Genomic DNA, 15,486 nt, shown 5'->3' with positions numbered 1-15,486 from the left:
GAGGGCACGAGGCCGTGGTCAAGCTGCTGCTCGAGACGGGCAAGGTCGACGTCGAGTCGAAGGACACCGTGTACGGTCGGACGCCGCTATCGCGGGCGGCGGAGGGAGGGCACGAGGCCGTGGTCAAGCTGCTGCTCGAGACAGGCAAGGTCGACGTCGAGTCGAAGGACGAGGGGTACGGTCGGACGCCGCTATCGTGGGCGGCGGTGGGAGGGCACGAGGCCGTGGTCAAGCTGCTACGATGGAGCATTTAATAGTCTCCTCTGGTATACCACCTCCCCGCCCACTACCATTCCTGCTTGCTTACTTTATATACTTTTTTATATAGAGTACGCTTTCAGCTTTGGAGATGTGCTTAGAAATATTGTAACCGACTACCGGACCTTGCATATTACCCTGTTTCACCTGCGTCAGCACTACCCTCGTATGTCTCAGATACGTTGGAAATGAGTCATGGGCTTCGGAGTTCGGGGTCTACTTTCATGTATTTATACCACTTGATTTCCATAGATTTACAATCAAGTCGCTCGTTCAATTCCCACACACTGCAAAGCTTACAAATATACTGCTTAGAAATGCACTGCTTAAAAATGCGCTGTGTAGGAATATAATGCTTAGAAATACTCTACTTAGGAATCTTCTACTTTATAATCTTCTGCTAAATAATATTCGCGCTAAGGTTAGATAAGAAGCTTGCTTTAAAACCTCTCTTAAAGTTACTTCCGCAAGATTAATATCTTCACTATAGGAATGTAGGATATCCCGTACGGGCTAGCGCTACTTAAGCGCGCTAGTAGGGAGGGTGCCGACCCGCTCTGGCCACACCCTTGTAGAATGCAACTAGCCTACCCCTGAAGTATGGTCAAGGAGTTCGCAAGAGGTAGTGTGTGGCCCGTGCGTTACCCCGAGATAACCGCACTTTAGGTCTACGACCTCCACTAGCTATTGATCTACCCACCACCGAGCCGTCTCCATGTTGCAATGGCTAGCTTCTTAAAACATTCGCTAGCCAGGCCTCTTATCCATTCACCCTCCCCATCTTGTACTGTTTCTCGCATCCTCGTACTCCCTGCAAGCTATAGATTCTTCTCCCTTCTTAACCGCCCTCCGCCCAATTATGAGGGCCACATTCCTCTTACTAAGATTGAGCGCGGAGCTCTGGCAATAGGATCCGCTCTATTATGTTTTAGAGACCCGCGCCGTGGAGGTATGCCCTATTTACTATATTCTAACCCGCAATCCACCTATATATGGTCGTGCGCCATTAATTAAAGTATGCTAAATCATCTTCCTAGACCTCATAGCCGCTCTAGGCGAAGCCACTGCCCAACCCTTCTTTATCGATCACCTTCGTAACCGCATGCTTCTCTCACCTACCGGTCGGCGAATCCTCCACGACCGTCCTCGCATTACATCCACATCTCTCTCCATTCCTCGCCTGCGTTCTCTACCCTCTAATACTGTTGGCTATGCCTACGCGGCCTGGCTAGACCGCGAAGGTGTCTCCCCTGATACCCGCGCTGCGGTGCGCTACATTGACGACCCTGAATGTGCCTACGTCATGCAAAGGTATCGAGAATGTCACGATTTTTACCATGCTCTCGTTGGACTACCTGTGTTCCGAGAGGGCGAAGTCGCGCTTAAAGCTTTTGAGTTTGCAAACACTGGGCTTCCAATGACAGGGATGAGCGTATTTGCTGCTCTGACGCTAAAGAAGAAGGAATGGCAACGGTTTTGGGAGATATATGGCCCGTGGGCGTTTCGAAATGGGTTGCTGGCGGATAACGTGATTAATGTTTATTGGGAAGAGGAATTGGAAACTGATGTTAACGAGCTACGGAATAGGCTAGGGATTGAAAAACCGCCGGATTTAAGAGCGATAAGGAAATTTGAAAGAGAGGCCATGAAGAGAGCCAAAGAGGCTGGGGGGAGTGGTGCTACCCGAGTTAATCGGTTTTAAAGAAGCGCGTGCAGTGTTTCGGCCTGCTTGGTCCCATGTACGTGCTATTGTGGAAGTTTTTCTAAGGATATGTATAATATTACTGGTCTTATGCACTCGCTGCACACTTAATAATGGTCTTACATTCATCGTATCTTGCATTACGTTCGCCTTAGCATACGGTTTCAAGTCACGGAGTACTTTCCAGTCGTTCGACCAATATTCGGAGTGATGCCGACAGGATTTAGTTACTTCAAAAAAAACTCTTAAGATTGATAGAGGTAGAGAACGACATGGGGATAGATCTGTTTGATACTGTGAAGACCAAGATCGCCCAGACGAAGCCAAGTCGGGCTTGCTAACAAGCAAGCCAGTTGACTCAGACCCTCGGAGAGAAAATCCACCTCACCTGCAAACTCCTGAGCCGGTCAACGGCTGGCACCGCCACACCTCTGTAACCCCTGTGACTCCTGCAAACTCCTAAGCCAATTAGCGACCGGCGCCGCAGCCTAACGTACGCCGCAGGCGTTAGTGCTTACGCTAGCTTTAGCAGCCAATTACAGAACGCCGAGGTGGATTCCTCTCCGAGGGTCTGAGGGATTATAGTCGCGTTTTGTAAGAGTGTGCCACTCTTGCTAGTAGACGACTGCTGTTTTGCCTTCAACGCCGTATATCGCCCCCTAATATACCACCGCTCAACTCGCCGATACCTCCATTCGAAAGCCCTTCTCTTGCTCTGTAGAATCCATCCGCAATGGAGCCTGATTATGCCCCTAATATCTCTACAAACGTCTGTACGAACGCCTGTACGAACGCCTGTACGAACGCCTGCACAAACGCCTGCACAAACGCCTGCACAAACGCCTGCACGAACGCCTGCACGAACGCCTGCACGAACCATACAAAGCTTGCTCAAAGCTCTAATACAAAGCCGTTTACAAGGCCTTCAAAAACAAGCCTAAATACAAGGTCTATATAGAGAAGCTCTCTGCTCAAAGCTCTGCTCTGCTTGAAGCTCTGCTTNAAGCTCTACTCGAAGCTCTACACGAGGCTCTACTCAAAGCTCTATCAAAGCTCCACTTAAAGCTCTATCAAAGCTCTGCTCGAAGCTCTGCACGACGCTCTGCACGACGCTCTGCTCGAAGCTCTACTCAAGGCTCTACACAAGGCTCTGCTCGAAGCTCTATCAAAGCTCTGCTCAAAGCTCCGCACGAGACTCTACTCAAAGCTCTATCAAAGCCCTGCTCGAAGCTCTGCACGACGCTCTGCTCGAAGCTCTACTTAAGGCTCTGCACGGAGCTCTGCACGACGCTCTGCTCGAAGCTCTACTCAAAGCTCTGCACGGAGCTCTGCTCAAAAGCTCTGCTTAAAAGCTCTACGCGAGGCTCTGCTCGAAGCTCTACTCAAAGCTTAATACGGAGCTCCAAATCTCTCCTAATACGCAGCACTGATATACTAGGAAGACTCTATAATCGTCTACACGAACGGCTCTATAAACGTCTATACGATCAATCAACCAAACGCCCGTACGAATGTCTGCACGTCTGCACGTCTGCAATCTACACGTCTGCACGCCTGCACGAAGCTCTGCACAAGGCTCTGCACGAAGCTCTGCACGAAGCTCTGCACGAAGCTCTGCTCGAAGCTCTGCACGAAGCTCTGCTCGAAGCTCTGCACGAAGCTCTGCTCGAAGCTCTGCACGAAGCTCTGCTCGAAGCTCTGCACGAGCCTCTGCCTAAAGCTTCCCCCCTACTGCGAAGCAGCCCCCGCAGCACGACAGTTAGGCATAGTATAATTAGGTGAGCTGTTTATAATAGGGTACAAGAGGTACCTTATAAAGTTTAATAGTAAATAGAGTTGTGGTGGTAGAGTACGGTCGCCGTATTAATAGGGGTGGTTAGGTGAATACGGGTTCAAAAACACATCTTTAAACTTTAAGGCTGTACTTCGCCCCCTAATACGTTAGTTAGCTAGTTTAATTAATTAGAATATATTAGAAGGAGAGGTTATAATGTAAATGCATCGCGAACTGTAGCAATAGCTGCTAAATTGGCCCTGGTATAGCTATTTAAATTTAACACATATTGGAAATGGCATACGAGTTGCACTAAACACGCGTCCATAATCTCTCAGACGCTTCGCAGAGGAATTTAGGGGTTGTAGGGGGGCTAGGGGGTAGCGCGACGTTTTATTGGCTTAGGAGTCCGCAGGAGCTAGTGCGCGCCGCTGATTGGCTCAGGAGTTCGCACGAGTTGGCAGGGTGGGGCTGTGGCAAGAGAGTGGGGCCATGCAACGCCATAAATTCCTTGGAGAAGCGGCTGAGGCACCTGAGATAATGTGCGGGGTGCAGCTAACCAAGGTCACGGAAAAGTTGAACAAGGTCACCAATGGGGTCGGCGAAAGTTGAATGGGGTTACCGATGGAACCACCGGCAAAAGGTCGGCGGGGTTACACTTTTACCCATACAGAACGCGCATCGGTAGCCACATTTAACTTAAGCGACCGCACAAACTAAATACCTAGGGCATATGCTACGCATACGCACGCAGACACGCAGATACGCAGACACATAGATATACAAATATACACATACACACACACGTATATAAACGCGCATTTATATACGCCTTACTATATCAATAATAACTAAAAACAATACTAAAGCAAACGAGAGTATAGTAGCGTGGCTAAACGGCTTACTAGTAAGTTTGTATTACTATATGCTATATATATACTAAGTATATATAGGTACTCTAGAGCGTACCTAATATTAAATATAAAGATAATAGTTCTTAAGATAATATAATTAATAGAGAGAGAATTAAAGATAAGGAAGCTAAGGAGGGTAAGGGTTAAGATAGTATATAATAGCGGCTTCTATTTTATATAGGTCTCTCTAAGGTAAGACTATATATAATACTATGTATAGGCTATGTATATGCTTAGAATAGCTAGAGTATACTCCAAGACTATAAAGCACTTATTAGCTTTAATAGCAAGTATTAAGTTATTATTTAAGAGGTAATAGACTATATTATAATGCTAGAATATCTAGCAACTAGAAAAGAAGGAATTATATACTTTATTTATAAAGTAACACCTTTACTATCTATAAATATAGATAAAGAGATAGTATACGATATTATTAAGTAGTATATATTAAAGGTAAGCTATATATATGCTAGGCATATGCCATATTTATACCTCTAGTAGATTTAATTTTTATTCTATTAAACTAGTAATACTAAGATTATATAACTATAACTCCTTAGAAAAACCAATAATTAGGAGAGCGGAAAAGCATTTTATTAAGCATTTAAATATAGCGGTATTAGACACTGCGAGTACGCCTATAAGAATATACTCCGTATATACTCGGTATATAATTAGGTTAAGCTTAAATTAATTAACAACCTCTAAAAGCGTAGTAGTTGTTTATACTAGGCAGTAGAGATTAATAAAAAGCTTAAGCAAAGTATAGAGAAGTAAGCGTTATCTATATATATTAGGTATATGCTTATAATATATAGCTACTACTATAGTATTCTATAATTATGGCGGTAGTATATATACCCTAGTATATAAGAACGTATATATAGTAAAAGCAGACTAATAATGTTTTTTTGGTATAGAGTATATATATGGCCAGCGTATATATAATATATACTTATTATATACAGGTAGTGTTAGGAATAAAGGCAAATGGTCACCATATGAGGCATATTGCCGTCACGTGTGGCAAGTTGCCATTACGTGCGGTAAGTTGCCATCACGTGCCGCCGCGGCACTAGCGTAGTAAAGAACCTTAAGTTCCTTACCCCTTTCTTTAAGAAGAAAACAGAACAGAATAATTATCATACTATCTACGAACCGTAGCTACGTAATATCCCCTTATAAGTCCAACACTAATTAGTGGTTAACTTTACTGTTATACTATAGAGTAGCTAGGTATTCCACTAAGAAGAGATAAGCCACTATACTAGTGCTACTTATACTAAAGGAAGCTGTCTTTTAAGGTTAGAACTAGTCCTAAACCCTAAATAGAACTTTTCTACAAATCTAAGGATCTAAAGGCCAGAACTAGTCCTAAGCCTTTCTAAGATTATAGATTCTTACATCCATTACGCAGAATAACATACTTTATAAGTTTTCGCGATTTAAGGCTAGAACTAGTCTTAAGCCCTATAATTATAAATATACGTTATAAATGCGTACTAAACAACAAATATACATTACAAACACGTACTAAACGATAATCCCTATACCAATAACACTTCCCTCCCTCTAAAAACATGGCTANNCCTACTTTAAACGACTAGGAAGACTCCTTACTACTAGGGGTAACTTTATACGCGAAACTTATTAATAAAAATTAGGATAAATTTACCTTTAATATAATAACTTATACCGCAAAATAAGTTAATAGCTTTCTTCTACACCATATTATATTCTACTAAAGTAGACACTACGCTAATATATAGCTGTGGGAATATTTTAGGGAGGATTTTATAGGATGGACCGCTAATACCTAGGCACTTAGCAATATTAATATTATTTAGGATTTTTAAGACTTCCTCTATAGGAATAGGGTATACGTTGCTAAGAATAGTAACCCAATTACTAGTAATATTTAGGCCGTTATTACTAGTATAAAAGAACCAGTATAGACGGAAGCTAAGATTATACGTTAACTACGGAAACCCAGAACCAACCTATATTCTTTAAAAAGTAACTTTAATTTAGAACGAAACCCCCAGAATACTACTCTCCTACCTAAAGGTACTCTCCTACCTAGAGGTACTCGTCCTCTACCTCCGCCGCCTTTAGCTTCTCTACTCTAGCTAACCGGTAACCCTTTACTATAAGAAGTTACAAATCTAATAAAGGTATATTTAAACGAAGAGAAGAAGTTTAGAGGAGAATTATATAATATACTTGGAGTAAAACTATAGGTCTTTTATAACTATTATAATAAGGTTAAAATTTAATGCCACTAGTACTACTACGCTTTCTCTATTATATTAAAGGGACGGGCAGTAATATTCTATTACAACTATATTATAGGTAAAAACTATAGCTTTAATATAATGCTTTAGCTTACTAGAGCCCACTTTAAGACTAATAAGAATTGCCAACTTTATATATCTAAATAGCGAGAGACTATATTTTAGAGAGTTATTACTTTTAACCTAATAAAGACTTATTTAGAGTGCCTTTAACTACTCTTTAATAAACTCTAGAAAATCTAACGCGGACTTACTAAAACTTACTAAAACAAGAACAGCCTAAGGGACTAGGTTATCTTAGTATACTATAGCGTTCCTAAGTGTAACTTAGCGCTATATAAACCTATAGATACGTTTAAAGGAGTATATACTAAGCTACGCTCCGCTATAGGTACTGCAATATAAATATAAGAATCTTAATAGCTCTATACCAAAAGCCCTACCTAACTAAGCATTCCCAACTAATATAATTATAACTAGACTGATCGAATATATAGCGGCCGTAGTAGGGAATACGGCAAAGGGTACGATTAACGTTAACTATAAGGTAATTATGGAGGTCCTTATAGAGGTTTATTTCGAAGTAATTGCTAGAAAAAGTGCTACGTTTATAAGAAGCCAAATTACTAGTTAACTAGACACTCCCTTAATAAGCGAAAAAAGGCATATAACAAGTTCCGTTAAAGTGCAAAAAACGTTAGAAATTATAAGGTTACTATGGCCTACTTCTAAAGCTTCCTAGTTTAATATAAAGGCGTAAAAGATCTTAAGGGTAAGGTTAATAAGACCAAACAGCTCCTTATAGATATAGAAATTAAGGACTACTTACCTAACTAATACTTTACTAAGTACGGTAAGGTAAATAGTATACAAACCATTACTATTTTTAATAACCAATCTACGCTCCATTTTATTATAAAGTTAGATATCTTTAATAAGCCAAAGGAGAGCTCCGCGTTTTCCTTTAACAATAGATACTCGGCGAACGTCTTCTATAGTATTATACCGGATACTAGAGCCGCAGGAGTATCTATAGTAGGAGAACCTTAAGTTTAAGCCCTTTAGTAGCTTAATAGCTCTATTTAGATTAACTATTTAACAGTAGGCCAACACACGATTCGTTTTAGCAAAGGTACTATAATCTCTCTTAGTATAATTAGGGTTTAAACCCCCTTAGGGTATATTACTTTTTACGTTATTCCCACAAACATCCCATTTTTATTTTGCATTAGAGATATAGATAAACTAGGCGTTAAGCTTAATAACCTTAAGAATATGCTTATATAGGGAGATAATTAGGTGCCTATTGTACGTAAATAGGGTTACCTTTAGCTGCTCCTTTAATAACTAGAAAAGAGTGTTGCTTAGAGCCATTTAACTAAATTAGAGTTACGCCAACTACACCGTTGTTTTAGTTACCTATTAATTTACTAATTACTTAGGGTTCTTTAGCGAGTAGGCCATAAAGTCAAGGTTAAGGTAATTAAGCATCTTATAAAATACTGCTACTACTACTAAATAAACCAGAGGTCCCCTAGCCGATTTAAGTTTACCCTTAAAGATAACTACAACTTTAACTTCTGTATTATTGTTAACGTTATATACCTTAGTGGTAAGCTAGTATTCCAAGTTATTAACTTCTTAACCTCCTTCTAAGCCGCATAATTCTTAAAGGATATATTAGCTAGGAACGCATAAGATACCCTTTAGTTATACTAGATTAATATCTACCTAGGACCCCCTAATTAAATTGTCTATGACGCAGAAAAGAACTTTTTATCTATAGAGTTTCAATAATAAATAAAGGTAATGGCAATTAAGGTTAAGGAAGTCCCTATTAAGGCATATAATAGTATTAGAAAAGTAAAGCGATATTACGCGCCATTACGCCGCGTATATAAGATTATCTCTTTAAAACTAAAGGACGCTAGTAAAGAACTTACCTTATAAATAGCTGTTAAAGCTATTAATAATTCCGCTAGCCTAGATAGACTTATACCTATATTACTAGTCTTTAGCGCCTACCTACGAATAACTAATAATTCTTTACTATCTCCCTCCGTTATATAATAAGCTAAAGCAATTCACAAGGTAATAAAGAAGGTGCGACGCCTCTATGCTATACGCCAGGTTAATAACGTACTAGAAATAAGAAATAGCCTAAATACCTTAACTGTGCTTAATCTGCCACTCTAGTCTAAAGTACGCGTATAGCGTAAAAGGAGAAAATAGTTAGGCCCATATTAACTTATTATAATTAATAGTTAAACTTATACTATTTAGATGCCTTATGGACCCACCTAATTCCGTTTAACTATTATTAAGCCTTACTATAAAGATAACAATTCTGAGCCTTTATAGGATGCCCTAGAAGATGCCCTAGAAGAGAACTACGATTAATATACTCTAGAAGGCAACTATAATCCTAATATAATTATAGTAGATACGCTATAACTATAACGCGGTAGAGGTCGCCTAAAGGGATCACGAAATCGCCAACACCTTATTAATTTTAAAGAATAATTTATTGCCGCCATTAAGAATAAAGTTGAGTTATTAATGGCCTTTATAATAGCTAAAGAGAAGGCTAACTTTAAGCTCGTAAAACAGCTCTAAAAGAAAGGTTATATTATAACCCTAGGAGCTCCTTTCCAAGTATCTAATAAGCAGGAGATTAACGGTCTTATTGTAAGAGGAGTCTTTAAATTTAAGAAATATAACCCTACTAAGTTCGATGGAGTTCGCATCTTTAAGTTAAGAATGGTTAATAAAATTAAGGGTAAAGCTACTAACGCCCTATTTAAGAAATTAAGGCTTATTATCTAAGGTTACAATAATAATAGCAAAGAGATAATTCTTATATAATCTCCTATAATTTAACGAGCTAGTTAGCGAGTTATTATTATATTAGCTCCCTCCTTAATAAAGAATAAAATAGCAGTTTATTTATAAGATATTACTTAAGCCTATACCCAATTAGAGACGCACCTTTAGCGCTTAATATTAGCATACCTTCCGGAGTAAATTCGCTACTAGTATCCTAAAGACACGATTATGGTTATGCTTAAGCCATTATATAAAATCGTAGAGGTAGGAACTTACTAGTGGGCTACCTATAGCAAGCACCATAAAGAGAAGCTTTTAATAACTACTTCTATATTTAATCCCTACTTCCTTATTATAACTACAGGAACCCTATTTAGAATTATTGGTATACAAACTAATAATATAATTATCTTAGGAGACGACCAATTCTTAGCTCTTAAAGAGGATAAGCTAGTAAAAATAAATCTTATAGCAAAGCTAAAGGAAAAGCTTAACTTAATAACACTATTACTCTTTAATAAATGCATCCTCTCCCTAAACAAGGATTCCATTGCTTTACGCTAGAAGGGTTAAGGTAAGAAGATTAACGTTATTAACGTTAATTCCCTAAAGTAAGGATATATAGAGTAACGCGCTTGCGAAGCTTATATTACTTTTATCTATTAACTTAAGGCTTTATTTAATCTCTCTATTACCGTCTAATACTAGAAACCAACCAAGGACGACGTTCTTACCCTAAATAAACGTCTTTTCTGGTAAATAAACCATCTTAATTGGGGACTACTCTACGTGCTTATTAATCTTCCTACTACTAAGCTCTTTATATTTATTAATAGATTATTTATAAATAATAAAGATTTTAGCTCCTAGTTAGGATATAAGATTATTATCGCGAACGAATTTACTAGAGAGAATAACTTTATAATCTATAGCAATCTTATCTATTAGAGCTTAACTAAAAGCAAGCACGTTACCTAAAGTGTTTTAGCGTTAAAAATATATAGAATAGTTAGCAGAGTTAATATAGCAATTACAATTGGAACTACCCTAAAGATAATTATAGATTAACTTAAACTTCCTATTATCCCTATAATTGTATACACTAATTCATTTTCTTTTTATAAGTGTTTAGTTAAGCTCGGTACCACAAAGAAAAAGCGCCTTATAATTAATATTATAGCACTTTAGTAATCCTACGAGCGTTAAGAACTCTTTAAAATTTAATAAATTAATAGCTAAGATAACCCGGTAGATGTAATAATAAAGGCGAACCTAAACAAGGCACTAAAGACGTTTATTAATATAAATACTCTGCATATACGAGTTAAAGGTTAGGTTAAAAGGGAGTCCCTAGAAATTTCTTAGTTACGTAAGGTCTTAAGATGTCTAGGAACTTTAACCGGCGGTTAAAGTTGTCTAATTGGTTAGATTCTATAGACCCTAACTTAAACCAGCCAATCAGGATTTTCTATCCCCGGGATAGAAAATCGCTATTAGCTCGCTTACCGCTAGTGCCTTAGCGGCCCTACTAATAAAATACCTACCTATAACTTATAAGCAAGAAAGCACCACGTGCTAAGAGGCAAATTTTAGGACAGCAAGACTTATATTATAATAGTAATAGTAAGTAAGGAGGATTAATTTTTGTTCTGCTAGTTAAGCGGTATATATATATAGATGGCAACTATAAAAGAAGAGTTGCCAGTGTTGGGAATAAAGGCAAATGGTTACCATATAAGGTATATTGCCGTTATATATAGTAAATTGCCGTTACGTGCGGCAAGTTGCTATTACGTGCCGCCATAGCACTAGCGTGGTAAGGAACCTTAAGTTCCTCACCCCTTTCTTTAAGAAGAAAATAGAACAGAACAATTATTATACTATCTACGAACCGTAGCTACGTGATATCCCCTTGTGAGTCTAACAGGTAGAGTTTATTAGTTGTTCTAGCAGCAGTAATACTAAAGTATAGCATACTGCCTGGCCTTTATCACCAACGACTACCTAGGTAGATATTTAATACCTTCATCTACTTATTAAATATAGAGTTTAGGAAATTAAATAAGAATGTACCTATATTAGACATATAATATTAAAGCGAAAATATTATGGTAAGTAATGTATATATGTTGCATATACTATGCATATACTAAGTATATATAGGATTTAACTACCTATAAGGCCAAGGTAGGGTAGTAGGCCGCGTATATAATGCATAGTTAGATTATTATATTCCTATTAATATAATATAATATCCTTATATTTGCCTTATTACACGGAATTCTTATATATATTATCTACCGTACCTAATAAAGCTACTAATTAACCTTGCTAATGACGTAGTTAAGGCAATAAGGTAGGTAGAAGTCCTAAGCCTTACTATACGTATACCCCGTATATGCATAGTATATATAAATAAAACACTTACTATTATATAGGTCGATTTATCCTATTACCGCAGTACTATATTTTATATAGGAAGTATAAGGCGTAGACACTATATATAGTGTATAGTAGTCTTAATATTAAGGATTAAATTACTGCTCTAATTAGAAAGGAGAGGATGGTATAATTCCTAGAGGGGATAGTATATATAGGTAAGTATAGGTTAGATACATACTAAGTATATATAAAGACTAAGTAGAGCAGGTATACTACGTAAGTTCTCTATTAATCGATATAAAGAGAATACCAAGCAATAGATTTGGGCAATTTATAACTTTAATAACGAGTATTTCCTTATTATATATTGTACGTACACGCAAGCTAAGGCATTCTAACGCGTAATATATATAGAAATGGACCTATTATTTAAGATGGTTTAAGGCAAAACAAATCTATTCTTAATTGCAGGATAGGATAAGAATTCCAAACGTATGCATGCCCTATACTACGCATATGCTATATATACGCTAATACCGATAATAGGAATTAAGGTATAAGTATACGCCTTTCTTAACCTAGAAACACGTACTGTATACGCAAAGATATTTAAGCTAGTATTTAAGGTTTTAGGTAATACTGCTTAATTATCTATATAATTTACACATATTTACGGAACCGGACTTTATATAGCTACTGTTAATATATATAAGAAATAAGCTAGCGGTAAGTATATATTAGGTATACGCTTTATATACACCTAGCATATACTTATAATATATAGGCTTTAGGGACTACCTATATATACTTAACCCATCTCGTAAATAGGATGAATACCTTTAGTATATACTTATATTCTGCCTAATATACATTAAACGGAACTTTACTAAGCGCTTTTTAACTTATAAAGTAAGATATATTATAGAGCAGATATAGGAAGTAGAGACAGAGCAGACACTAATTGCGCGTATATAAAGTATATGCACACTATATCTGGAGCTTACGTCTTAGATAAATAATAAGAAGAAAATATAGATACTAGTTAGGCTTATAAAGGAAAAGTTAAAGGTCCCTTATAAGTGGTAGGCATATATACAGAAGCATACTAAAATTAGTAAAAGTAGTTACTTTTAAAATAATAACTTTACCGGTTAAAAGTTATGCGTGCTTACCGCAGTGCTATAGTAAATGTATACGCTCTGTATATGCACTATATATTTTAATATTTTAGTAAAGGCTTAAACTCTATATATAAGAAATGTTTAATATATAAGAGCTATATAAAGAGGCGGGAATAGATAATATATAGAAAAATCATTGTAATTTAAAGCGGATAGTAGTATAGCTACGGAAATAATGTATATATATATAATGCAAATATAAAGTATATACTAAGCTTAGGTAGCGCAGAAATAGCGGAAAGTAGCTAAGCGGTAAGCTAGAAATCTTAGGCTAAATCTTCCCTAAAATCCTTAGAACCTATTTAATACCCCTAAACCTACTATATTTAGTAGACAGAATATATTATAGATAAGTATAGTAGATAATAATATTGCATTAGTATTGGATATGTTACGCGTGTCTACCGCATATATAGCGTATATGCTACTACCAATATCTTAAAGTTAAACACCCTAGGCTGCGGGTAAGAGGTATAGGTTTTACCTATCTATAGAGGAGCTAGAAAAGGAGGTATATACGCTATATATAGAAAATATAAAGCAACAAATTAACAAATTAAAATAGGCTAAAGACGTATATAATAAAGTAAAGGAACTAGCAGAGCTTAAGAAGTAGGCGTAGGAGTATAGTGTTAGCATATAGGTATATATGCAAGGTATATATATAGTAAATGTTACGTAGAGTTCTATAACCATAAATAAAGAATTAATTAATATAGGCCTATCGGCCCGTGCCCTATGTTAGGTATATACCTAGCCTATCCGCCGAATAAACTTTACTAAAAGTCTAACTATATGTACTGCATACTGCGCATATAGTGTATAGGCCTAGCGTATACTAGGACTTAAAGTTTAAGACTAGCTTCCTGTATCGTGCGGAAGAGGTAGGACGACTAGCGGGTTCCGCCTATAGCTTATATAAAGTATAAGCATAATATACGTAATAGAAGGAACTAGACTTACTAGAGCTCTTACTACCACCACAACAACGGCCGGCTGGTTTTCTGCCCCCTGCTACTAAATATTAGTAGTATATATATAGGGTATATGCAAGGAAAACTTACCCTTTTGGCGGCGGGTGAATGGCGAGGGAGACTCCTTGCGGTCGCCTAGGGGGGTTAGGCTACGCTGCGTATATGGTTAGTATATACCGAATATATATAGGTAAAATACTAACCTTGCGCTTTAAGCTGGTGGAAGGGGTAGACGGGCTAATACGCTGTTTCTCTTATATTAGTATACGCCTAGTATAAGCATGTGTTGATCTATAGTTAGTAGAAGATATTAGGGGTTTGTATATACGTAATATATACGCGTATAAGCTAGTAATATAACTAAGTAGTAATATTAGTAATGTATGCGCAGGGCCTATATAAAGTTGGACTTTGCCAGTATCCTAAATATAGAGACGAGTATTCGTTTCCAAATCGGGCAGTAGTCCCAGTGGTAGCCGTGGTTGTCCCTCATATACGCTACCCTTAGGCCTACGAGTACTATTAGGTTTGAAATTAAACTTAGGGGGAATAAGTATAGGCACCGCTGTGCTCGTTGCGGATATAGCGGTAGTACTATAACTATATTAGTGGATAAAGTAGATGCTATACGTATGCGGAATATACGCTTAGCTAGGCGGTAAAGACCCGGCCGTATATCTGCGTGCTATTTACCGCAATGTCACAGCTATGTTTGTTATTAGTATATACTATATAGAAGGTATAAATATACAACCTATACTATAGAGTTAATAGCAAATAACACAGACGCGGGATTAGGTAGATTTAGTTTACGCTTAGTATATACACACTCTTTACGTTAAGCTCTTTTGGCACCTACTTATATTATCCTATACCGTTACAGCTAGGGCTATATAAGGTTAGTATATGCTATAGATATGCGGCGCTTAGTTTACTTATGTCTTCTACTAGCTACTAAAGCTGCGGCACGTGCTTTATCTATTATAAGCATATACCTTATATATATGTTCTCTATAACTAACCTAGTATTACTTAGTTAGGGTTAGGGTTAGGGATTGGGCCTATATACTTCTTATAGGCATATATAAAGTATATACTTACCATAGTAGTAGCTAAAGGTGCTAGGGTTATTGGCGCCGGCCACCTGCGGATTATCGAAATTAATAATTAAGAGGCTT

At 37.5% G+C, this 15,486-nt stretch overlaps 2 protein-coding genes across 2 annotated transcripts in view; both read left to right on the top strand.

Moving 5' to 3' along the window:
- K441DRAFT_582478 (ankyrin) overlaps positions 1 to 254 on the top strand; it is a gene marked incomplete at both ends in the record, with an annotated part of 591 nt that extends 337 nt beyond the window's left edge. Inside the window, one exon of the mRNA XM_067644460.1 lies at positions 45 to 254. Coding sequence (XP_067499288.1) covers positions 45 to 254 — 210 coding nt within the window. The remainder of the gene's footprint in view (positions 1 to 44) is intronic.
- Positions 255 to 869: 615 nt separating this feature from the next.
- K441DRAFT_644309 (ubiquinone biosynthesis protein coq4, mitochondrial) lies at positions 870 to 2,172 on the top strand. The gene is made up of 2 exons (XM_067646746.1): positions 870 to 1,207; positions 1,296 to 2,172. Exons 1-2 carry the CDS (start codon positions 982 to 984, stop codon positions 1,958 to 1,960), a joined length of 891 nt encoding a protein of 296 aa, XP_067499287.1. The 5' UTR covers positions 870 to 981; the 3' UTR covers positions 1,961 to 2,172.
- Positions 2,173 to 15,486: the final 13,314 nt, after the last annotated feature.

Source organism: Cenococcum geophilum (assembly GCF_001692895.1).
Source record: "Cenococcum geophilum 1.58 unplaced genomic scaffold K441scaffold_53, whole genome shotgun sequence".
In the NCBI taxonomy this organism is placed as follows: Eukaryota; Fungi; Ascomycota; class Dothideomycetes; order Gloniales; family Gloniaceae; genus Cenococcum; species Cenococcum geophilum.
This window is presented reverse-complemented; position numbering and strand designations above follow the sequence as displayed.

What these genes read in the sequence shown, in the direction of transcription:
- K441DRAFT_644309 (XM_067646746.1), top strand. Translation starts at nt 982, where the DNA reads ATGGCTAGCTTCTTAAAACATTCGCTAGCCAGGCCTCTTATCCATTCA. An exon ending in TAGAGACCCGCGCCGTGGAG is followed by an intron (nt 1,208 to 1,295) that starts GTATGCCCTATT and finishes TCATCTTCCTAG; the next exon opens with ACCTCATAGCCGCTCTAGGC.